The 26,695-nt window shown below is 41.8% G+C and overlaps 1 protein-coding gene across 4 annotated transcripts in view; it reads right to left on the bottom strand.

Annotated features, from left to right (window-relative positions):
- Positions 1-26,695, bottom strand: part of Prdm10 (PR/SET domain 10) — a 112,962-nt gene that overhangs the window by 73,577 nt on the left and 12,690 nt on the right. For 3 of the 4 annotated variants that reach the window (XM_027411751.2, XM_027411752.2, XM_027411750.2), the window contains exons 2-3: positions 3,909-4,105; positions 1,176-1,340 (exon numbers count right to left, since the gene is read on the bottom strand). In XM_027411751.2, the coding sequence (XP_027267552.1) occupies positions 1,176-1,340; positions 3,909-4,058 (315 nt within the window). In that variant the 5' untranslated portion in view covers positions 4,059-4,105. Of the gene's footprint in view, positions 1-1,175; positions 1,341-3,908; positions 4,106-5,606; positions 5,737-26,695 lie in introns of those variants that run through there. The other variant, XM_027411749.2, reaches the window with a different exon arrangement.

The following is a 26,695-nucleotide window of genomic DNA, read 5'->3' as shown; positions in this document are numbered from 1 at the left end:
AATTTCATTTCTAGAAATGAAATATTCTTGATGAAATATTACACACAGACAACTTTATGACAAGGGTCCTACTATAAAAATTACTTTTAAAAATATCCCAGCACTCGGGAGGCAGAGGCAGGCGGATCACTGTGAGTTTGAGGCCAGCCTGATTTACAGAGTGAGTTCCAGGACAGACTCCAAAGCTACACAGAGAAACCCTGCTATGAAAAACAAAAGACAAAACAAAACAAACAAAAAACCAAATGAAGCCAGGTATGGTGGCAGGTGATTTTAATCCCAGCACTCAAGAGACAGAAGTGAGTTTAAGGCCAGCCTATTATGAACTACATAATAGTGAGTTCAAAGACAGCCATGACTATGTAGGAAAACCCTATCTCAAAAAGTAAGTAAGTAAGTAAATAAATAAATAAATATTGTTTAGGAACTGACACTACAGGCCACTGGTAAAGCATGCACTTAGCATGCATAAAGGTCTGGGTTAAAATGCAACACCAAATGAAGAAATAATAGTAGTACAATGTATACTTACTTTATCCTCAGCCTTCATTAGTATGTGTGAGTATGGTAGTGAGACCTGTGCATATGTACTGTAAGTAACACACATTATAAACACTTTGTACATTTTAAAGTGCCAACAATATTTGTGAAATATCTGTGTCACTCCTTTAGAAACTCCAAGTCAGTGGCAAAAAAAAAAAAAAAAAGGCTAAAGCTTTTGTGAGTATGTGCCTTGGCTTCTGGTACAGTTCTGTAAACCAGTAAGTTACTAACAAACAACAGGACAAGCTGGTAGGATCCTTTGCTTACACATTTAAATGAAATAATATGTGTACTTCCATTGAGCCAACTGTGATTTAGCTATACGCTGTGTAGTATACAGAACAAAACGCTTAGTTCTGGATACTCAGGAAAGGTAACAAATTGACAACCACCTCACTGGTCACTGGAAAGAAAGCCTGACATAACACACTGGGGCTCTAACTCATTTTTGCACTCCCTTTAAATAAACATATCATCTCTTTCATTGCCAAGTTAGTTACACATTCCTTGATGGCACAAATCTTATCTGAATGATTACTGAATCAAAACATCTAGGATAACAACTGACCCATAGCAAACATAAGTTATTAGCATATTAATTAATAAACAGTCAAAAACAATCCTTCACTTGCCTGTGCAGCTTCCACCGGGTGGATGTACACCAGTGTGTGCTCTGGACCGTCCACTGACGTGTAGGAGGCACCATCTGCTGTGTATACCACCTGCTGGGGTGGACGGACTTGGTCATCAGTGTATACAATCTGAGCCACGGTTCCAGCATCCGGAACAAAGTGCACCTGGGTGGGGGAAAGCAGGCATGTATGTAGCGTCTATCCTTATAAAGCAAAATCAAACTCACAAAGGCATGTGGCCAACCAAGCACAACTGAGCTGAAATATCCCTAATGCAAGAAAAAGGAAGACTGATTTGCCTTCATCCATGCTGAGCTAGAGACCAGAAGGCAGTATGCACGGACCTTGTCAGTAATTTACTGCTCAACATTAGAGAGCTGACTTGAATTCTTTTGCCTTAAAAACACAATGCAAATAGATGACTTCTGGTGACTCATGAAGGGGCAATTAATTGATCCTGGAAAGAAACTGCAGATTCCTGCATGACACCACTGCCAAAATACAAAACATGCATTGCTCTGTGATATAGGCCTAAAAGCAATTGCTTTCAACACATCATAAAAATTCTACTTTATAATGGGTAGTGCTTTTCAGCAGATGTATTAAAATAAGGTCACTTTTACTCCTACACGTTATTTCATAATATGAAGGACATACTGCATGGAGGCACATCAGGAAATGTCACTGAATCAATGGGTGTGATGCAATTCTTCCCTGCTAGCTAAGTAAAGAAGCTGAAAACCCTAATGAAGTACTGTTAAATGGTTCTGGTCAAGTAGTTCATCTGTCCCCAGAGAGATAATCTTCTGTGTCCTAATACCTAAGAACCAAAAGCAAAATTGAGTTGTATAAAATCCTCTCTGAGTGGTCAGCAATAGAAGATTGACTCTGTAAGGCACCAGCATGGCATGTGCCTAGTGCTTGATACAGAAAGTCTGCAGGCAGATAACCAAAGCACTCATCTGGGGGAGAAGTAAGTGATGTGTTGATGTTGCTGGGTGGGCATCCTTACTCCTTTCCCGACTTGCCACTGATCCTAATGTTTCTATGGCAGTTTTCTCCAGTGGGAAATAATAGATTTCACAGATGATACATAAACTAACTTAATGACCAGCAAGAATGCCAAAGGCCAAGTGTAATTGAGCACCACAGGAACACAACAGATTTCCTGCTAAGTGATTAGTCTGTCTTCTATATACATTCAATTTATGCCTGAAGATAAAGCATACACATGGGGGAAATTAGGTTCACAGTGTATCTGCACAGCTTTCATTGTTGTAAGGCAATCCTGTGACTTCAAATTTATAATCTTGTAATTTTCAGTTTTCTTATTCATATCAAAGCTTTAAAATGGGGGACAGACATTTTCCTCAAAAAAGGATAAAGCTAAGCTTTCCCAATTGGCTTTTGTCACAGAAAGTCTACAAATGAGAATTTGCAGGACTTAGGAGCAGAAACGACTGGAAAGAGGAGGTACAGTGGGATAACCTGACCTCAGCTCTCCTACAGGCAGGGACTCTGGTAAACACAGAACCTCACAAAAAGACTTCCCTTTGCTTCTCTCTCTCTCTCTCTCTCTCTCTCTCTCTCTCTCTCTCTCTCTCTCTCTCTCTCTCTCTCTCTCTTTTAAAGGCAGGGTCTCACTATGTAACCCTAAGTCAACCAGACTGTCCTTAAATTCACAGAGATCAACTGCCTCTGCCTACCCAGAGGGCTGCCATGCCTCACCTTTGTCTTCCTTTTGGATAAATGCAGCATGTAAGTTCGTGAAAGTAGTCATTAAAGTGGTCAAAAAAAGCAGTGGTCTCAGTTACTCTGCTAAAAATGTCCTAGAACTACTTATCTCTGGATTTCAGACTACAACCTTGGGCGTTGGTGGCACACGCCTTTAATCCCAGCACTAGGGAGGCAGAGGCAGGCGAATCTTTGTGAGTCTGAGGCCAGCATGGTCTCCAGAGTGAGTGCCAGGATAGGCTCCAAAGCTACACAGAGAAACCCTGTCTCGAAAAACCAAAATAAATAAATAAATAAATAAATAAATAAATCTTATAAACATTATTAATTATCACAGCATTGATTATATTGCCTAAATTAAGTAATACTTGCACATTTAAATATTTCAAGGTTAACTATCTGATTTTGACAGTGGTACTAGGGTTATACAATTTAGTGAAAAATTGGATCAAAACCTTATGTTTATCCTATTGTTTAAAAAAGAGTTTATGGGCCAAGCATGGCTCCCATCATCACCTGGGAGGCAGAAGCAGGCAGATCTCTTGAGTTTGAGGCCAATCTAGACCATATAGAAAGTTCCAGAGCAGACAAGACTCTGTCTTAAAAGGGGCAATAGGAAATTCACATTATAAACACACTTTAGGGGTCCATCATTTCTCATGGAGAACTGAAACCCTACACTGGTTAATGTAAAAGAAGTCAGCAATGGTTTGAGGTTTGGGGGATCACTAGTACAGATAACAGAGGGTAGTTAAACAGCTTCTACCAGTAATGTGCAGAGGCAAAGCCATGGTGGCTGATGAGTTCTTCCACCTCACAGAAGACCTGTCAGTGAGGCAAAGTGCTGATGTGTTCCAGCTCCTCAGAGCAATCTCTCACTTGGGCTCCCTCGTAAGCACTCTTACTATAGACACAAAGACACTGGTATTTTTTAGCTGTCAGCATCCACCTGACTAAAACACTGCTGCCAACAGTGAGCTATTAGCATCCATCCTTTACCTGTGCAGTGTTCTGTTCATGGTCTGCAGACGTCGGCCACACATGGGAGCTTTCATCTTTGGAATCCATCTTGTCCTTGTTGGACAACTCCAAGTCTGAGCCACCTACAGCAGCAGGACAGGACAGAGAACACTCATGTGTCTTGTACATCCAGTACACACGTGTTCATGGAGGGTAGGAAGGTCTCTGCAGCATGCCTGAGAAAAGACAGGAAAGTTTTAAGTGGATGTCTATATTTCAATAAATTAGTTTCAACTGATAGAGGGGGAAAAAGTCTTGTTAAAAGGCAAACACTTAGGCAAAAGGGTAAAGATAATATATTATTTGTGGCAATAATATAATGTAATGTATACCTACTAGATTTTGGACAATCATTAGATATATGTATGTGTTTATACACATGCACTGTATATACAATGTAACTCTCATTAAAAATATTGAAGGCAAACTTAGTTCTTTTGAGAAAAAAGTTTTTCCATGTATTAGCTGCAGGTAAATGATAGGCTTATGCTCCCATCTGATTGTTGTGTAGCCCAAGATTTTTTATGGTAGACATGACCTCATATACCACTACCACTTCTACTCAAAATGAAAAGCAGAAGAATAAAAACGGCAAAACAAGGGAGAAGCAGCTGCTGAAAGAAACTGGATTGTCCAGGTCATAATTTGGTGAATGTATACAAACCTTGTCTTCCATCCAGTCAGTATAGGAGTGAATAGTGGGCAAGTCAAAGTCTTTCCAAACATCAACACGCAAAAAACTACATTTTGAAACCTCTTCTACTTTCTAAGATAAGACTCCTTAAAAACTTATTTTTTAAAAGATTTACTTATGTGTACGACTGTTTTGCCTGTATGTATGGTATACTACCTGAGTGCCTGGTACCTGCAGAGGCCAACAGAGGCCACCACATTCCCTAAAGCTGCAGTTACAGATAGTTGTGAGCCACCATGCAGCAGGTTCTGGGAAGCGAACCAGGTCTTCTACAAGAGCAGCAACTGATCTTAACCACTAGTCCATCTCTATAGCCCAATAAGATGGACTCTTGTTAAGGTTAACAATCTCCCCCTTTTGATGAGAATTATAAAACACTGGCATCCTACAACACCACATGAGATTCATCATGCCTGATCCACTTCTAACCACTCCCACTAAAGTAGCATATGTAGACAGGGGGAGGTAGCAGTCAGACAGGAAAGACTGCTGGCCAGCATCCACCAGTGTTCTCTGTTAGTAATAGAAATATGCTGAGAAACATGCTCCAATCTCTAAACCAAAATAAAGCTCAATGAAGGATACCACAATTCCCTGCCAGTACCTAACTTCAACTCTGGAGCTGCCATGTGCAAACTGCACAGCACCTGTGAATAGCCTGTTCCTGCCTTTCTCACCCTTGCCCTACCCTACCATGTTCAACAGTACCTGAAATACTGTCAAACAGTGGAATTTAAAGGGGCATGGGGAACTTTATAGAGAAAAGGAAATATTCCTGTTTCTTAAATCTGGACCTGGGAAGGTTGTTATGAAGGAAATAAATGTGTCAAAAATCTTCATTGATTCTTCAAATAACATCATTTACCATCTTACTTTCTTTTCCTTGTGTGTGGTATATGCACATTACATATTAGTATGTAGTTACTAATATATCAGTTACTTTTCTGTTGCTGTGATAAAATTCTATGACCAAGGCAACTTACACAAAAAGGGGTTTATTTGGGTTTTCAGTTCCAGAAATTCCAGTTCCAGAGGATTAGAATCCGTAATGACAAGGAAGAAGCAGCAGACAGGCATTTTGGTTGGAGCGAAATGCCAAGAGCTCACTTCTTGAACCATAAGCACAAAGCAGAAAGAAACGACTGGAAATGGCAATATGGATCAAGTCTTGAAACTCTCTAGTGACACACTTTTTCCAACAAGACTACAAGTCCTAAACTCCAAAATAGCATCCCAAACTTTCCTAAATAGTTGTACCAACCTAGGATCAAGTGTTTAAATACAGGAGCCTATGTGGGACATTCTCATTCAAACCACCACTACATGCTTGCATGTGTATGGGTGCACTTGTGTGTGGAGGTCTAATGTTGACACTGTCTTCCTCAATCACTCCCCACTTCATTTACTGCAAGGCCTCTCACTGACACATCGCTCACTCGCCAGCTTGTCCTAGGGATCCTGTCTCTACCTTCCATGTGCTGAGACTGCAGGCTGCCACCACCTATGCCTGGCTTTTGTGTGGGTTTTGGGGATCCACACTCCAGTCTTCATGTTTACAAGAGCTTTTTCCACTGCACCATCTCTCCAGTCTTTTCTCTCAACCATTTCTTTCTTTTCTCTTTTCACCTCAACCGTTTCAGAGTAAATTACAAACACCAATTCTTTGCCTCCCCCCCCCTTTATATGGGGATCTTGCTAAATTACCCAGGCTAGTTTCACTGGGTATAACAACTCCTGAGTTCATGTGGTCTTCTTTTATTGATCTCATGAGTGACTAGAGTTACAGGTATGCACCAACCTCTAGCTTACCTCCAAATTCTTAAGGAACTAGTTCCTAAAACTGAGAACATTCTCGTGGAGGCACAGGACCATAGTCCAAGTCACAGAGATGACACCGAAACAGTAATTCTACTTTACTCACAGACCTTCCTAATGCTTTGTCAACTGTCTAATTCACCATCCTGGCTCTGATCCAATCTGGCATCAAACATTGTTCACTGTGTGTGTTCACGGTCATATCCCTCTGTCTCTTTCAGCCTAAGAGCTTCCAGTCCCTGGTCTTCTGTGACCTTGACACTTTTGAAACACACAGAATGGTCTTTAGTTTATCTGATATTTCTCCATGGTTAGATTCAAGATATGTATTTTTAGCATGAATTAGATTCAAGATACGCATTTTATCACAAAAGACATGCAGATATACCCTTCCCATACAAGAATTAGAGAAAATTTTCAACTTGATCCTTTTAAATACTCAAATGCACCTAGCCATGGAAATACTTCATGGGCCTATGTCCTCGCAAAACATACACAGCTGTGAGTACCTTTTCTTTGTGTTTGTTTCTAGAAAGGTGCTTTGTACTTAGAGGGAAAGGTGAGAACCTCACAGATGATAAGCAAGCACTTTACAGCAAGCTAAAGCTAGCCTGTTCTATTTCTTTCATTTTATTTTTATTTATGTCTAGTTTAATAAGTACTAAATACAATTAGCTGAAAATTGAAAGAATACAAAGGACACAGTGGACAATCATCCTCCCAGCAACTCTTAGCCATTCTTCAGGAACAATTCACCGAATCAGTTTCTTGTTTTTCCTTCCAAAGGCATTCACTCACATATAAGCAAATACATATACAATATGTGTGTATCTCTCCAACTAGAAACAAATAAATTATTGATTCCTTACAAGGTAACAACTCTTCTACATTTGTTTGTTTGTTCTATGAAATAGCCTGTCTTGCACACTGCTCTATCCACAAACATTATCTTCAATTTTTATTCCAGCTGCATAATTTCTTTGTGTGAATATATTGTTAATTTATTCAACCACCCTTATGTCGATAAATGTCTAGGTTCTTGGACATAAAGTACTTGCCTAGTAAACATGAGAACCTGAGTTCCAAGCCCCAGAAACCATATGAGAAGCCAGGTGTTGTACTTGGTAAGTGCTAAGCCAGTGAAGACTCCTGGAATTGGAGGTGTGGGATGGTAGTCAGCATCTGAGGATTGACACTCAAGGTCCTCTAGCCTCCACAAGTACGTGTACATCTATGCATCCTCTCATTATCAGGGGAGGGCATTTAAGGCATTTTAGCATGAATTAGATTCAAGATACGCATTTTATCACAAAAGACATGCAGATATACCCTTCCCATACAAGAATTAGAGAAAATTTTCAACTTGATCCTTTTAAATACTCAAATGCACCTAGCCATGGAAATACTTCATGGGCCTATGTCCTCGCAAAACATACACAGCTGTGAGTACCTCTCCACTGTTGCTTAAATGGTTAGTTGCTGTCATCCTTGTAGATCTCTGGACATTTCCCTAGTGCCTGATTTCTCTTTAAACCTATACTTGCTCTCTCTCTAATGGTATCTCTTATTTTGCTCTCCTCTATTCTTCCCCCTACACAACCTTCCTGCTCCTTTATGTCCTCCTCACTCTTCCTCTTCTCCCCTTCTCATTGTCCTAGCTCCCTTTCCCCTCCCCCTATGCTCCCAATTTGCTCAGGAGATCTTGTCCCTTTCCCATTCTCTGGGGAACCATGTCTGTCTCTCTTAGAGTCCTCCTCCTTGTTGCCTAACTTCTCTAGTGGTGTGGAATCCAGTTGCAGAGAAGGAGGAGTGATGAGCAAAGTGGATAAGACCAGGCTGGTGAAGCCCACAGAAACAGCTGACCTGAACAAGTGGGAGCTCTTGGCCCCCAGACTGATCACTGGGAAGCCAGCATGGAACTGATCCAGACCCCATGAATGTGGGTGTCAGTGAGGAGGCCTCGGAAATCTATGGGGCCTCTTGCAGTACATCAGTACTTATCCCTAGCATAGGAATGGACTTATTCCTAGCATAGGAACCCATTTCACATAGAGAGATACTCCCTCAGCCTAGACCCACAGGGAAGGGCTTAGGCCCTATCCCAAAGGATATGACAGACTCTGAAGACCCCCCCCCCATGGAAGACCTTACTCTCCCAGGGGAGCAGAAATGGTATGGGATAGGTAGGGTGTTAGTGGGGGACAGGGGAGAAGGAGAGGAAGAGGGAACTGGGATTGACTTGTAAAACAATCTTGTTTCTAATTTAAATTAAAAAATGGAGGGGAAAAAAAAAAGACATGCATCATTCAGGTTTTCTCTAAATGACATGTGACATGATGGTAATTAACTTGGGGCATCTATTGGGATTGTGGAGGTTAGTATGCCATATTCTTATTTCCAAGAAGATAGTGAAGCAACTGGAGTGACTGTGTGCCATGAGGTCATTATTAGTTAGCTTCTGAGCTCCCATGCAGCACTCCTTACCCTGCAGCTAGCACTCTGAGAGCACCTGAGGCACAGCACAAGGGCACTAACAAGTGCCTGGGACAGTCTCAACTGGGAGAAGCGTGTGGAAGGCTGTGGGCTCCTGACCTGAGTTTTAGCAGCAACTTAGCTAACCTTGGGCAAATCCTAAAAGGCCTTTCTCTTTTTTCTCTGAAAATGGTGGGCATATGTTTATTGAGAGATGACATAAAACAGTAGGTGAAAAGTGCTTTAGCAAATGTTTGCTACATAATATGCAATCGCTTTTCAAAAAAGTATCCAACCCCGTTACAGTCTCCTCCCTGCTTATCTTAAGTTCCTAAAACTATGTTTTGTTAACTGCTGACATGAGGGAGGACTTGGGTGATTGTTGTTCAGTGTTTTAAAGATATACTGCTGTGCAGGAGATGGGGATGGGCCTAACACAGAGGTGCTCTGAGATCACTTCCTAGAGGAGATAAAATGTAATAGATGGTAGGAAGAAAGCAAAAAAACAGGAGCAGGACAGTCATTCCAAACTGAAGTGTCCTTGTTAAATCTTACTGGATCAAGAAATGGTACATGATGTAAAACATCTGCAACTACATAAAGCAGGGTTTGGGAGTGGCTGGGAGGGAATAACTCCTTATGGTGCACAGAAGGGGAAAGACATGGAATGGTCACTTTGTTTCTAGGAAAGTAACCGCAGTGACCTATAGCAATAAGGATGAGAATCACTATCCAGAGGCAGTTCCCAGTTAGTTCAGTAGACCGGTAGCAAATGAAACCAGTGTGATATTACAAGAGATACACATCTGGTCTTTGTCTCCTTTACCTGGCAGGTAAATCTTAAATCCCTAGCCTCTCCAAAAGATACTAATGATACAGCTGATGTTAGCAGCCTAGGGAGGTTCAGAATGGGTGCTGGTTGCCAAAAAACGCCAAAGCAGGACTAAAAGATTGTGGCTTTTGCCCTCTGACCAGCCTCCTCAAATACCTTCTCAGTCATTTTTCGTTCCCACTCTGCCATTTACTCACTGTCCTGTCCCAAACATTAAGAAAGTGGGGGATGAGATAGACAACAGACCAAAGACTAAACTTAGCACAAAGGCCAATGATTTAATCAAGCACAAGTTTCCAAAATGACAGTTTAGCCAGCTTCAGGCTAGCTTCCTGGGAAGAAGAACATCTGGGGAGGGCAGGAAGCCCTCCCCCTACCTTGCCCTGTGTAGTATGTCATCATCTGGAGTTCACTGGCATCCTCAGTAATATCCGTTACAACAGGCCAGTGAACATCAAGTGTTTCCCTGGTTCTATGAGCCACCCTAGTGAAGAATGGGAAGTCCACAGGGGCGTGGATAATATCAACTTAGGACAGGCCATTAGAAGCAGGGGCATTGCAGCTGGTATCTCAAATGGACAGCAGCCTTGAGGACTGAGCCATCAACCTGGGGGAGCTAAGCTATCTCAAGGAAGACAGCATCCCAGCTGGATTAGATTTGCTTGTTTTTGTTTGTTTGTTTGTTTTCTTTTTTCCCCAAGACAGGGTTTCTGTGTAGCCCTGGCTGACTGCCTGGAACTTGCTTTGTAGACAAGGCTGGCCTTGAACTCAGAGATCCCCCTGCCTCTGCCTCCTAAGTGCTGGAATTAAAAGTGTACACCGCCTGACTGGTTATTTTTGTTTGTTTGTTTTTATGAAATACAAATGTATCCCTTAACATCAGCATCTTAAATTCAATAAAATGTGGAAATATCTGTGATCACCCAGCATAACTGGTGGCAAAGTTTTTCATCCCTGGTGAACACTGAGTACATTTTTCAGTACAGAGTAAGCACCTAGGAGAAAAAGGTGACCATAACCCTGCCCCACAGAACACAGCATCTAGTGGGAGAGCTGACAAGCAACTTTCAGTCCACTCCCTACGGACACCTCCATGGTAAAACTAATAGTGGTGGAGACTATGGAGGCAATTAATTTGGAGTGCCCAGCTGCCTCAGACACCCTCTTCTCAGTCATTTTTGAGTTTCCATCCTGTCATTTACCTACTGTCCCACCCTTCAACATGTATTATCTCATTCCCACTATCACTGGGCCATTCTCAGCTGCACTACTCCGGAGCCTTCTGAGAGTCCGGAAGCTCTTACCTCCACTGCCTACAACTATTACAGAAAGGTTATGAGGAATCCAACTCTATGGTATAAAATAAAAAAAAAATGGCTTCAGTACTTAAGAATTTCCAGGGGCTGGGATTGTCACTCAATTAGTAGAGTGCTTGTCTAGCATACACAAAGTCCTACATTCATTCAGTTCTGCATAAACCCAGTCATGGGGTACATGGCTGTACTCATAGCACTCAGAAGGTAGAGGCAGGAGGATCAGAGGTTAAAGTCACCCTCCACTACACAGTGAGCATGAGACCAACCTAGGCTACATGAGACCCTTCCTCAAAAGAAAAAAAAGAAAAAAAAGAAATTCCATGTCTATGGCTCTCAATTATTTTCTAACAATAGAACATCATGAAATATTAGTTTCCCTATATTAATTTTTTAATCATTTGAGAAGCAAGATGAATCAAAAAGGATAGCACAAAAGCACTTGGCATGCAAGCCTGACAACCAGAGTTCAATCCTTGAAACTTGAAGGTAGAAGGAAAGGACTAACTCAACCAGCTTGTCTTCTGACCTCCATGGTACATACACACACCCACACTAACCTACACTAACACACCTACACATGCATACAACAACAGTTAAAAATTAATCATTTTAAACAGTAAAGATGGTGATGCTCAGCAGTTAAGGAGCACTGACTGCACTTGCAGAGGACCTGGGGTCCATTCTCAGCACACACATGGTGGCTCACAACCATCTTAACTCCAGTTCCTGAGGATCCAATGCCCTCTTTTGGACTCCTTGGGCACCAAGCACATAAGTAATGCACACATGCACACGCAGGTAAAACACTCATACACACAAAACAAAATAAATACATATTAAAAATATAAAAGATAATGGTGCTTGGGAAAGGGCTCTATCAATAACACCTGCCACTGTACATTTGCAAGTGATTAAGTGGTAAATATTTTTAGTTTTTTGCATAATAAAAAGTTAAAATAAAATAAAATGTTCATAGATAACCAGTAAAAACCACTGTCCCAGGTTCCAGGACAACCTCCAAAGCAATACAGAGTAACCCTGTCTCGAAAAACCAAAAAAAAAAAAAAAAGAACAAGCCTGCTTCCCAACCCTTCCTCTACCTGGCCAAACTGGCATTGTTTGCCCACTACCACAGCAATCTCCTGGGCTCAGGTCTTGGACTGTGGCCTTCTGAAATTCTTAGGATCCAATCTACTGCTCAGGCAGCAGGCTGGCTGTAATATCACTGCCCTCCAGAAGCTGGGCACACAGTAGTAAACAGTAGGACACAACAGAGCCAACATCACAGAGTTTAATCTACAGGTGTTTTTGTTTGGTTTTTCGAGACAGGGTTTCTCTGCAGCATTGGAGTCTGTTCTGGAACTAGCTCTGTAAGCCAGGCTGACCTCGAACTCACAGAGATCCACCTGCCTCTGCCTACAGAGTGCTGGGATTAAAGGCATGTGCCACCACCACCCAGCTTTAATCTACAGGCTTAATCTCAGTTTCTTACTTCTTGAATGTTATTTGTACCAGAGCTAGAGTAAGGGGAAAGACAATGAAAGCTGGTCTCAGAAAACACTACAATTACCTAAGGTGCCTGCCTGCCTGCCTGCCTCTGAGACTTTTTTAGAGGAAAGGAGGAGGGAAGTGGAGGAGACAGCAGTGGGCTGTAAAGGATGCTCTTGTCTGGCTCATTAAGATGTGAGCACAGGCCAGCTGGGAACCTACTTTAACAGCCCACTCCCATACCCCCACCTTCACCTGGTTTCTTACTTCATAAATTCTCAGGCTTTAGTGCTAAATTTGTTTCTTGGATCTCTGACTACTGACCTGATTCACATGGGGTTTCGTTGTTGTTTCTTTTTTATGCAAGACTTAGGAAGCTCCTTGTCATGGTTAGAATGTGAAGTGTCCCCTTCCTGCAGGTTCCTGTGTTTAAATACATCATTCCTAACTGGCAGAGCTGTTTCAGAAGGTTGTAGAACCTTTACAGTGTGGGACCTAGCAAAAGGAAATAGGTCAGGTTTTATAGCTTGACCTTGTTTTCTGTCCTTTGTTTTTGATCAGCTGAAGATACAAGCAAGCAGCTGCCATACACTACCCCCACCATGGCACCATCTGCACAATGCCTTTCCTGCCATGCTGTCCCTCCATGATACATTTTATCCACTAAAACCACTGGTCAAAATGAATCCTTCCTGCTTTCTGCTGCTTGTTTGAAGTCAGGAATTCCATCAAAGCTAAGCAGTCACAATAGAAGCTCCTACCAAATGCAAACTTTTCTGGAGCACCCAGCGCTGTGGGGGTGGCCAAAGGTAGCAATGGGCTCAGTACCAATCACAGGGGCAAGACATTGAAGATAAATAACTCAAATTCATCTCAGCCAGGATCCAAGGAGTTCACATTGATCAATTCAGTTCATTAATTGTGTGCCCACACCAAAGAACCTGTTTAAAACTCAGGTTCAGGAAACCTATAATAGCATATAGTAACAAACCAAGCAGCCAGTGACAGCCTCATGAGTAAGAAGTGCCACATTAAAGTTGAGAACAAGTACAGTGAACATAAAGAGCTTTTGTTCTGTTCACATTTGGAATGTGAGCTAAAGCTTTTACATTTAACTGACTCCTGGAACAAACAACCTTAGAATTCAGAGGGAAAAAAATGTACGAAGCTTATTTCTAACTTGTGAAAGGAAACTGAAGCAGAAATACAATAGACAAATAACAAAATAATGCATATTTCAGTACAAGATCCCTATTCTTGCTATGAAATGCAAAGTCTATTAAATCCTTTCAAAATGTGCTGGCTAGTTTCATGTCAACTTGACATAAGCTAGCATCGTTTTGGAGGAGGAAACCTTGATTGAGAAAATGGTCACTCTAGATTCTTTTTTCATTTTATGTGCACTGGTGTTTTGCCTGCATGTCTCTGTAAAAGTGTCAGATCTTGAAGTTACAGACAGTTGCTAGCTGTCATGCGGGTGCTGGAAATTGAACCTGGGACCTCTGGAAGAACAGTCAGTGTTCCTAACCACTGAGCCACCTCTCCAATCCCAGTTGTGCATTTTCTTGATTGATAGTTGATATGGGAGGACCCCTGGCCTGGTGGTACTGGAGTGTATAAGAAAGCAGGCTGAGCAAGCCATGAGGAGCAAGTCAATAAACAGCATTCTCCCATGGCCTCTGCTTCAGTTCCTGCCACTAGTTCCTGCTCTGACTTCCCTGGATGATAGACTACAAGCTATAAAACAAAATAAAACCTTTTCTCCCCAGTTTTTGTTTGGTCATGGTATTTTATCACAGCAATAGAACCCTAACAAAGACATTACAGTCTCTCAGTTTTGAAAAGAGTTGCAACAAATTGCTAGGACTGCTGTGGAAAAGCGGGATTGAGTCACATGTATAAGAAACAAATACCTTCCTGCCTAGTGAGATTTTCCAAGTGCCTTGACAGACCCTATTTCATCTGCTGTCACCTCAATAGCTGAAAAGGTCTACTCTTGGTGTGACTTTGGAGAGATTATAACCTCTGGTAACCCAATAGCCTAAGGGCTCTCCACCCACACAGCCTGTTGTCTGTCTACCATACCACACTGACTCCAACTAAGGAGCTACTAGAAACCCAGAAGTGGGTGGGAGGAAATATGGCTAAAATATTTTTCTAATTGCAGCAGAAAGTAAAATGTCGACAATTTTAGCTAGGCTATATATGCCTGAGAATCTAAAGGCTTTCATAAAAGATTTCAGCAAATTAAAAAAAAGAAAAAGAGGGTTGGGGAATACTGCTTAGTGGTAGAACACTTGCATAGAGGGTTTGATCCCCAGTACTGCAGGGAGAAGAGAGATTATGCCTTTGACTAATAACATTTTTATTTGCATCTTTTTTTTTATTTAAGCCTTTCTAGGCTTGGCATATTTCTATATAAACAGAGGTATAAAGTTAAGATGAGTAAGAGCACAGTAGTTAAGGGCTGCTGCATGTATCTACTGAGGGCACAGTTAACAACTGCTATAAATGTCAACAAGGAAGCTAAGAGTGAATGCTCCAGCTGTAAAAAAACAACAAAACCACTTCAGAAATAAAGTTTTATGCTATTAGTGGGGTGGATGTTTAGAAAAACATTCAGACACTGGTGAGTAACCGAAGGTGATCAATTTTGAAGTAAACAGCCTTTTGATTTTATGATAGTGAAGGGATTCAACTCCAAAACTATTGTGCCTATAACTCCAGTTTTGGAGATGAGCTATTCTCTGGCCTCCATGGGAACCTGCAAACATGTATGTGGTGCACATAAGGAGCTGCTGAGAACCCGGATGCAAGGTGGGAGGAAATATGGCCAGAATATTTTCCAATTGCAGTAGAAAGCAAAATGTAGACAATTTTAGCTGGGTTATATATGCTAAAGGATTTCAGCAAATTAAAAAAAAAAAAGAAAAGAAAAGCAAGAAAAGAAAAAGAAAGAAAAAGAGTTGGCATACACATACAAAACAAAAACTAAATGAAGAGATTAAGACCTTTACAGAAGGAAAGAAGGGGAGAAGGAAACAAAGGAGGGAGGGAGGAAAGAAGCAAGAAAGGAAGCCCTGTCAGTTCCCAGGGCTAGGAAGACAGCTCAGTGATTCAGAGCACTTGCTGCTATTGCAGAGGACCTGGGTTTGGCTCCCAGCATTCACATGGCAGCTCACAACCATCAGAAATTGTAATTCCAGGAGATTTCACACCTTTTTTTTGGCTTCTGCAAGCACTGCACATACATGGTATATTTACATACTTGCAGGCAAAACATTTTTACACATAAAATAAAGTAAATCTTAAAAGAAAAACTTGTTTCTAAATGATTTTCTGACCACCATCAAGAAAGATATTATAAAGCCCCAAGAGTTGAACAACTATTTAAAAATAAACAAACAAAAAAGCAGATTGGAAAGCAGAGAAGAGAAGCAGGGCCAGACAAGGTTCAGGAGTGGGCCAAGGTGGCAACTCCTTCTCCACTCATGAGTCCTTCAAGCCCTTCTTGCCAGGCAATTGCTCCTTGCTTTCCTGGTGCACAAAAGCTAGGACTGTCAATTAAGGCTTTTCTTCTAAGAAAGGTTCTTTTATCCAGTTAGAGTTAGGGCATTCCTTTCTTCATGATTCAAAGGAGGAAGCAGCAAATCTTTCCTGTTAGCACAGGGAATGTGGACTTTCCCCTTCTAGTTCAAATAAGAACTTTTCATGTACCAAAAACAAAGGTGACTCCTCCCATCCCATTTGATAGTCTGCTCATGAGGCAGTAGGGTTCCATCAAGTCCTTCAAAGGAATCCTTACCATTCACTCAAAGAAAAGAAAAACCCAGGTGATGAGACTTGTTGGGGGTCTGTGTCTGTCAAACCTACATGAAAATCCTTGAGAGTTCAGAAGGGCTCCGTGTGAGTTCTAAGGGATGACAAACCTTGATGTCTGCCTTTGACTTTTCACAAAGACTAGCTGCTTGGCTGATAAAATGTGAACACAATTTCAGAGAGAACTCCATCAGGGGCCTCTGTTCTGTTCTCAGGAGCCACTAGGAAGAGCCTCAAAGCAGCAGTGTGTTGTATTGATGCAGGAGAGTAGACAAACCACAGTGTCTGAGTTGGGATGAATTCACAAAGTAAGTGCGTCAGCTGGTGGAACAGATGGGCATCCTCTCACGGGGAACCCACTGTCTTTCTTCCAGACCCACTGTCCTCTGGCAGGCTACAAGGCACAGAACCTCAGGCCCTGAGCTGTTTTATGGCTGGTCTGTGGTAGGGATGGGTTCACCTGAGGGCCATTCCTTCCAGTGTAGAAGGGGCAATTTCAAAGGTGTATTTGAGGGGCCTTGGACCACAGTTTCTGTGTGTCCACTGACATGAGACTACCAAACACCCCATTCCTCCATTCACCTGCATTTAGACTTACTGCTATGTCTCTAGCTCTGGGGTGTTGGTCCCTGTGCTCTGACTGCATTAGTGGCCCATCCACTCTAACTGCTGACTTCCCCAGCCTGTTGACATTACGGGAATCTCTGCTGGCTTCTCTCTGCCCCTCAGCAGCTACCTGCAAACTCCCCAGCCCCACAGGGAGGAAACAGGTGCCATTGGTAAGTTCAAAAATTTCTGATAAGTACAGTGGTAAGGTCATAGGCATGTTGACCACAGCACATGCCTTTAAAATCTCGTTTAGTTTCCTGTCACTCTTGTCTGCTTTAAGGCCTACCTGACATAACAAAGTGATCTCATAATCAAGATACAACTGGGACCCTGGAACAGTCTTCTCTTGATAAAGAAAAGGAGCAAAAAGCACCAAGAAAACCTTTCAGCACACGTGGTATCTGAAAATGCCCTACTATTAAATATCGTAAGTTTGAAATCCAAACGACAGTTCTCTACATGCATAATTTTTCACATTGCAAAGGGAGAAAGTATTTGAAAAGCATACCTCTAATAAGAAATTTATATAGAAAATAAAGAAGTGAATAATAAAGCTGGGTGTTGGTGGAACACGCCTTTGATTCCAGCACTTGGGAGGCAGAGGCAAGTAGATCTCCGAGTTCAAGCCCAGCCTATTCTACAGAGCAAGTTCCAGGACAGCCAGAGCTACCCAGAAAAGCCCTGTCTTGGAGAAAAGAAGAAGTAAATACTAAGACAGGACTGGACATGTGGCTCAGCAGTTAAGAGCACATACTGCTTTTGTAAAGGCCTAAGTTCAGCTCCTAGCACCTACATCAAGTGGCTCACAACTGCCTGTAACTCCACTCCAGGTTTATCCAAAGCATCTAACCTGGATGTGACTCACATACACAGACATATACATAATTAAAAATAATTAAAACAAATAGCAAAGAATCTGAGTAAACATTTTTCTCAGATATGTACAAATGGGCAATAACATACAAAAAGATGTTTAAAAGCTAAGGGCACAGCTCAGTAGTACAGTAGGAACTTAAATGTGCAAAGCCCTACATTCAGTCTTCAACACAAACACACATATACACAGTATCTCAAAGGAATAAACACACAAAATCCCCAAAGGGAATAATGTGATATGAGATGTTACACAGTTGAACCTTCGAAAACACGGTAAATAGGAAAGGATGGTATATGCCTATAATCCTAGCACTCAAGAGGGTGAGGCATAAAAACTGCAAGTTCAAGGCCAGCCTATACATACATATACATATATATGTGTGTGTGTGTGTGTGTGTGTGTGTGTGTGTGTGTGTGTGTGTGTGTACAGAGGGAGGGAGGCAGGGAAAGAGAGCGAGACCTCTCAAAACAAACAATAAAAAGAAAAGGACGAAAGAAAAGAAAAACTACAATAAGTGAACAAAGCCAGTGACAAAAGACCACTTATTATATCTTTAAAATCCAGAACTGTAAGCCTATACAGACAAACTATAGATTCTATAGGCAGGGCTGGGGGGAGCTAAGAGGTACATGTTTCTTTGAGGTGATGAAAATGTTCTAAAACCGAACATATATTTTTTTTCAAATAAAATACTGAATTAGAAAAAGTTGTGATAAAATTATTTTAAATAGGGCTGGAGAGATGGCTCAGAGGTTAGGAGCACTGACTGCTCTTCCAGAGGTCCTGAGTTCAATTTCCAGCAACCACATGATGGCTCACAACCATCTGTAATGAGATCTGGTGCCCTCTTCTGGTGAGCAGATATACATGGAAGCAGAATGTTGTATACACAATAAATAAATAAATAAATAAATAAATAAATAAATATTGTTTTAAATAAAAAGTAAAAGTTATCTTTTCCCTTCCTACCCTATCTCTACATGTGGTTACTGTTGATATCGTCTTGTGAGTCTTCCCCTGTTATACAAACCCCATACACAGAAACCAGCTGTGTCTATACGCACAAGCTCAAGCAGAGCCATACTGCATGAATCACACTTTAATATGCTGTGGGCATCTCTTAAGATGCTTAAAGCATTTGTAGTAAATACCACTTTTAACATGGTGGATGTAGCAAAAACCTACTCAAATATTTACCTACTAAAGGACTTTCTTTGGTGGTGATGATTCCAGGGATAAACCCCAATGCTAGGCAAGCACACTACCACTAAACAACATCCTCACTCAATATTTTCATTTTTACCCTTATTTAAAATATGTATGTACAGATAGGCTGTAATGCAGAAACACCATCCATACATTCAAACGTAAGGAATGTCTTAGTGAAAGGAAAGGCATTGGCACAAGACACCCAAGACCAATTGTTCAGCACAAAGATTTATTTGCCCCAGAGGGACAGAGGGCAGGAATCAAAGACAAAGACAAAAGATAGAGGACAAGGGAGAAGAGGAAGGGAACAAGAGAGAGGGGAAGTGGTATTTGTCCCAGAGGGGGCCAAAGGACTGCGTCTGGATAGAGGGGAGACAGATGTGGCACATAGGCCAATGGTAGTTTATACAGGTACAGGGGAAATCCCATGATAGGATGACGTGTTTAGTTTGAATTGGGCATGTTTTATTAGGTGAGGCAAAGGGGGCTTTTGATTGCTGAACTTCAATTACTTGGATAGCTGGACCATAGTCAGTCTATGGGGAGGAAGTGGCCAAATAAGGAATAGACCTTGGTGGCTAGCTTTAGGAATGTGATCTAATGATTTGCTAATTGGAAAGAAGGGCAAGGCCTGCTAGAGCCATGCCTGCTGTGCTCCAGCTGGCTAGAGTCCCTTCACTTAGGAGCTGGGCAGCTTACTCAAGAGACTGACAAGGGAACATTTTTAGAACCCAGGAGTTTGTGGCCACCTTCAAAAGTGTAGGGCGACCCTGGCCTGATTAAAAATATATATATATTAATAAATCAAAATAAATTAAAAATAGAAAAAAAATAACTTAGGCAAAAGACTAGCCATATGCATATTCTATACATGTTCACTGTTCATGTGTGTATAGGTATGGATTGGGGTGTGTGTGTGTGTGTGTGTGTGTGTGTGTGTGTGTGTGTGTGTGTAGGCCAGAAGTCAAAGCTAGGCATTTTTCCTCATTGCTCTCCACCTTATTTTCAAATAGGGTCTCTCACTAAACCTGGAGCTCATCAATTCAACTAGACTAGTTAGCCAGGAGGCCCCTGGGATCCTGCTGCCTCCACCACACCACTACAGTGCTTGTATTACGGGTATGTAGCACTGCGCCCTGTTTTGATGTGGGCACTAGGGCTCAAATTCTGGTTCTCAAGCTTATGTAGCAAGTAACTTACTGACTAGGCCATCTCCTAAACCCATGTTACTTTTATTTATTTTTAGCAGGCTTGGGCTTGGACCCAGGGTCTGGTACAATGTTCCCAGTGAGCTGTGTTCCTCACTCTACAGTGACTATCACTTAACTTATTTACAGCTTTAGGTGCTTTCTGAGTCTTTTCCTTTCTTGTCTGTTTTTCGACCTTGAACTCGCCATTCTCCTGCTTCCACCTCCTGAGTGCTAGGATTATAGGTTCGAGACACCATACCCAGTTTTGAATTTTTTTTTCAGTAGTATTCAGTCCGTTTTGTTTGTTTGCTTGTTTCTTGGGGGTTTTTCTTTGTTTTACAAGTTCCCATATAGCCAAAGCTGACCTCAAACTCATTGTATAGTAGATGACCCTGAATTCCTGATCTTCCTGCCTCTATCCCCTAAGTGCTATGATTACAAGCATATATCAGCATGCCTGGCCCATATTTTTTATAATCAAAAGTTATTTTCATTATCATAAAATGTTAAAGTTTAATTGTTTATCATCATTGAGATAATTTTTATAGAGTTACTCAGTGTCCATAGGAATGAAGGTAGCTTAGGAAGGACCAGACACAGTGACAGCTAAAACTGAGCAGACCTCTGTTTCTACACAAGTAATAGTGGCACTGCACTGTGAGCAGTCCTGCGGCAGCCAAAACATTGCAGCAATCAAACATTTTTAATGAATTAAATTTCCAAGTCCAACATTATAGAGCCCTCTTGGAAACGCCCATCAGTTTCATGCCTTACTCATTCAAGAGGACACCCTCTATGGTCTCACTTTGTTTTTGGTGCTAGAAATCAAACTCTGTCTCAGCAAGGCTAAGCATTCACTCTACACCTAAACCTCACCCCAAGGTCTTAGTCTCTTTCCATGAAGACCTAGTGATATGCAATGAGCACTCTAAGCTAGATAAAGCCTGGTCCACCTCTGTATCATGTTCAGGCTCTCACTTTGTCAGCTGTCTTCCCCTATCACTTGCCACTTTCTCTGTTTTGTTTTGTTTTTTTTCTTTGTTGTTGTTTTGTTTTTGTTTTTTGAGACCATGTCTCTCCACTGAATCTGGGGCTCAAGGCTGGCCGGTGACATCTAGGGATCCACCTGTCTCTGCTCTTCCTAGCTCTGGGGTTATAGACACATGCTGTTGTTCTGAACTTAGGTCCTCATATACTTTATCAATTGAGCCCTGTCGTCAACCCCCAAGCTCTTCTAAAAGGGACCAGTTCTTTCCTTCTTTCTACTCAAAGTTGCTCCCACCTCAACTCCCAGCTGCCGAACTTGTCTCACATGTCACTGGGAAACAGACCCCTTCAGGGTCTACACACACTCATTAACCCTTCCACGGCAATGCAGAAAACATCCCCAGGCAAACCAAAGACTAGCCATGAACCCAGGCGGCCCCAGAGCTGGACCTTCTTGGGCCCTAAAGATCTTTTCTTTGTCTCTTCTGCAGTATTAGTTCCTATGGGAACACCCACATCAGCAAATAGGTACTAGAATCTAGAATCTCCTACTTTTATTGAACTATAAAAGCCAGGCCTTGTGGTGCATGCCTCTACTTCCAGCATTCAATAGGACACACACACACACACACACACACACACACACACACACACACTGGGGGCACACACATACACAAGGTACACACACAGGGGGTACACACACAGGGCATGCACACACATGTACACATATATACCCTGGGGGTTTTGGAGATGAGGGCTGAGTTTTAGGGTGATGATAAAGCCTTTACCCAGAATGCATGAGGTCCTTGGTCTGATCTAAGTACTTGAAAAACAAGTTTGAAGATTTCTAAACATGCATTGTACTCTGATAAAATGTTTACAGTAAACAAAGTTTCCCTCGGACCCAGTTTCCTATGCAACGACATGTCCACTATTTCTCACGTGTACTGAAAAGAGTTACCTGTAGTTCATCTCCATTGCCTCATTTGACAATACAGTTTATTTATTTATTTATTTATTTATTTATTTATTGTATCCAGAGTCTTGTGCATGTGAGGCAAACATTTTACCAACTGAGAATACATTCCCCAGCCACAAATACACTTTTTCAAATGTATGTGCCAAAGGCAAGACTTAACTCGACACTTCTCATCCCACAGGGCCATTCCATGGCATTCACAACCTCCTTAAAACTCTGTCCTGATTCCATTCCTCTGCCCTTCCTCCTACACCCAGAACATCTGTTTCATAACCCCTCTGCTGGCTGGAGCTCCAGCAGCTGTGTTGCTCAGGTCCTCTCCGGGTCCCTTCTCCCCTGTGGCTTTATACCCTCCCTGGGCTCACCTGTCCCTAGGACAAGGGCCATAGTTGTCTCTGCCTGGATGCTTTGAGTCAATATTATAGAAAACCTAATTATTTTTCATCATCCAGATGCCAAAGACACCGTTAGCCCCTTGGGCAGCCATTCTGCACACTCGGTCTCACCCTAACAAGTAAAAGGGCTGCTGACCTGGGGGTATAGCTCAAGTGACAGCACTTACCTACCCTGTATGAAGCTCTGGTTCTATCCCTAGCATTTCAGGGAAAGAAAAAGGGCAGGAAGCCAAGCATGGTGGAGCACTCCTTTAACCCCAGCACTCAAGAGGCAGAGGCAAGCAGATCTCTGTGAGTTTGAGGCCAACATGGTCTACATAGTTGAGTTCCAGGACTACATAGAAAGACCCTGTCTCAAAACTAAAACAAAACAAACAGAAACAAACAAACAAAAAAGACCCACTTGGGATACAGTCTCATCAATTAAAATGCTAATATCAAGCAGGAGGTAGTGGCATATGCTTTTAATCCCAACACTTGGAAGGCAGAGGCAAAATGATCTCTGAGAGTTCGAGGCCAGCGTGGTCTACAAAGCCAGTAACAGGACAACCTCCAAAGCCACAGAGAAACCTGTCTCGAAAAGCAAAAACAAACAAAACAAAAAAGGCCTACAAGTGCTACCACAGTGAAGAAATTATGTGTGTATATGGTATCAAAATTTATACTGAGCTTGAATAAACCAGAAAGGGTGGGGGGAACACTAACAGGGAGAAAAAGCAGAGTACAAGTGACTCTTTCTGCAAGTGAAAATATTCTGAGAATATCTGAATTCTTGCCATCTAGACAACTGAAGGTACAGAGAGTTCAGGTGCTCTTAAGTCATGAAAAATTAAACTTAACATCAGTTCTTGTGAATGTAAAGAATAATTTGGAAGCCAAATATGGGAAAGGAAGTAAGAAGTGTGACTGCTCTACTCCAAGGCCTGTCACTGGTGACTATTAGCTTCTGAGTGATTCCACACCAATAACCTGCAACACTTTCAGAACAGCCTGCAAGGGCTGTTCCAACATCTCCATGCCCTGAGTGGAGGCTCTGCACTCACAGTGGATAAAGTTGGCTGGCGTTGGCATGGGCAAGTCCAGGATGGTAGCTCTGGGGCTATAATACAGACTGACTGCCTCATCACCCAATGCCTCAGAGACCCAGGATGATAATGAGAGTCACTGGAAATCACACAGTAGCAGTCTGCCCTTGTGGAGCTGTAAATTCTTATGTAATTCTTGGTGCCTGAACAAGCCCTCTCAATAGTGTGCCACTGGCCAAACTTGTTCTTCTCAGCTCTATCACTAACACATACCTTTGCTGGAGGAGGCACCAGAGCTTGAGGCAGGTGGCCAGGAGAGTTAAGTCACCCCAACTTAACCTCTCCTGTACAAGTGATAACAGCACAGTTATCCCTACAGTAGAACGGTGAAACTATGAAACAAATTAAACAGGGCTGTGGTATGGCTCAGTGGTGTGGCTTAATGTGCACAAAGATTTAAGCCCTAGCACCAAAAATACACAGTAAATTAAAATGGAATTACGTAAATGAAAAACTATGGAAAACACTAGATGCTATAACTGATACACAGAAACCATCAAAAATGTCCCTTGTTATCAATGTGGTTGTTAATAAAACTACTAATAGACCCTAGTAATTCATGTTCATCCTAGGATTAAAGAGAATGAGAATAGCCATAAGAAAATAGTTAAAATTCAAAGCATACAAGCTACAAACTATAAACTCCCCACTAAATGTAAAGGTTTGTCCAGTCAGAAAAACAACAAAATAGAGGGCTGGGGATTTAGTTCAGTGGTAGAATACTTGACCAATTTGTATGAGGTCCTGGATTTGGTTACCCAGAACATAAAAAAAGAAAAGAAAAAGAAAAGAAAAAAAAGAAAAGAAAGAAAGAAAGAAAGAAAGAAAGAAAGAAAGAAAGAAAGGAAGGAAGGAAGAAAGAGTTGAGCATAGGTAGGTTTGGGGACTTCAGCTTCAGCAAAATAATGCTACACTGCATCATCTAATGAACTCCCAATCTAATGCCAGGCAGGCTATATTTCTCAGGCCATGCTGCTGCATTACACAATTACACAGAAGGGACTTGCTAATGACATTCTAGTTTCTGTTATCCTCACTTTAGAAGGATATCTTCATTTTCTCAATTTTATTCTAAATTTGATATAGTAAGGTAAGAACAAATGGTGAGAAGATAGAGAAACCAGGACCTCCATATGTTTTGGTGATATAAAATACTGTAGGCACTTTGGTAAAGAGTCTGGCAATTGATCAAGAGTCTAAACAGTTACCAGATGACACACTGGTTCCTTATGAAGATATAAAAAACCCTAGTGTAGTAACGTATCTCCCCAAAGAACTTGTACATAAATATTCATAGTGTTATTCATAAGAGCTAAAAAGTGGAAACGATCCAAATACCCATCAACTAATAACAGGATGCATAAAATGTGGAATATCTCTATATATACCCATAAAAAGTAATGAAGAATTGGGAAGTTAAGGCAGAAGGCCAGCAAGTTTGAGGCCAGCCAGGACTTCACAGACAGGCCATATCTCAAAAAAACAGCTACCCATACTCGTATAGCAACCCTAATTAAACTCAGAGGGTTGCCAAAAACTGAAAAAAGGGAGGGAGGAAGGGAGGGAGGGAGGGAGGAGGGAGGGAGGAGGGAGGAGGGAGGGGGGAGGGAGGGGGGGAGATAATGACAATGGAAGGAAGACTGACTGGGAAGAGGAAGGAGATCAGAGGGAGGGGGGACAAGAAAGGATTAGGAGGCAAATATGTTCAAATTATGTTATACATATGTATGCAAACATCATAACGAAATGAAGTATTATGTATAATTAATATGTATTAATTAAAAAACAAAAAAGGAATGAAGAACTGATGCATGAATGGTGAAGGGACTAATGGATGAACCCTGGAAGTATTATGCTAAGTGAAAGAGCTAGTTAACAAAGAAACATACAGTGAATGACGCCAGTAATGCAAAATATGCATAACAAGGAAATCAGTAAACACACACACAAAAATAGACCAGTTGCCTATGGCTTGGGAGACAATGAGAATTAATGGTGACAGCTAAGGGATATAGATGTGGGGCAGGGGCGGTTTATGAGAATGTTATGAAACTGGTTGTGGTGAGAGTTGCACAATCTGAAGTTCTGAAAGTCATTAAGTATAGTTGAAATAAGTGGATTGTACAGTACATGATTTATAGCTCAAAAAAGCTCTATTAAGTGTTGTAGATGGAACTTCAGGCTGTGTGCACACTAGGCAAGAGCTATATAGTACTCAGCTAGATTCCAGTCCAAAGCCATTTTCGTTTTGTTTTCTGAGACAGAGTCTTGCTCTGTATGTAGCCCAAGCTAGTCTGAAACTTGGGCAAGACTCCTTCCTACCTTGGCCCCTAGAGTACTGGAATTACAGGCATGAACCACCATGTCCAGCAGGAAAGTCTTTTTATGATTAAAAACAAATGGAAGCTTAGCTGGGCGTTGGTGGCACATGCCTTTAATCCCAACACTCGGGAGGCAGAGGCAGGTGGATCTCTGTGAGTTCAAGGCCAGCCTCGTCTACAAGAGCTAGTTCCAGGACAGCCTCCAAAGCCACAGGGAAACCCTGTCTCAACGCCCCCCCCCCAAAAAAGAAGCTTAACCAATATAAAATTTTACAAAGAGAGAAAGGGTAACTTTTGCCACCAGATTAAACATGGGGGCATTTCTGATGGGTTTCTTGAGAGTTCAAAACAAAACCCCTGGGGAAATGCTTAGGAACTAGTAACTTCAAAGAGAAGGGAGCAAAACAAAGCATGCAGAGCTAGGGCGATGACTTGTGGGGAAAAGCTCTTGCTAGGCAAGATAAAGATGAAATGCCTACAACTCATGTCAAGTCCAGAGCAGGCCTGTAATCTCTTGCTCCCTCAAAATTCAACAAGGAGAAGAATCCACTCACAGGCACTCATGAGCCAACCAGCCTGGTGTGTTCACTACCAATCAGGGTAGAAGGCAAGCTTTTCCTCTGATCACCACATGTATGCCATGTTCGCACTCACATACCAAAGGGTTTTGTTTGTTTT

This window comes from Cricetulus griseus, chromosome 4, assembly GCF_003668045.3.
Source record: "Cricetulus griseus strain 17A/GY chromosome 4, alternate assembly CriGri-PICRH-1.0, whole genome shotgun sequence".
Taxonomy (NCBI): Eukaryota; Metazoa; Chordata; class Mammalia; order Rodentia; family Cricetidae; genus Cricetulus; species Cricetulus griseus.
Note: the sequence above shows the minus strand (reverse complement) of the source record. Positions and strands in the feature narration are given on the sequence as shown.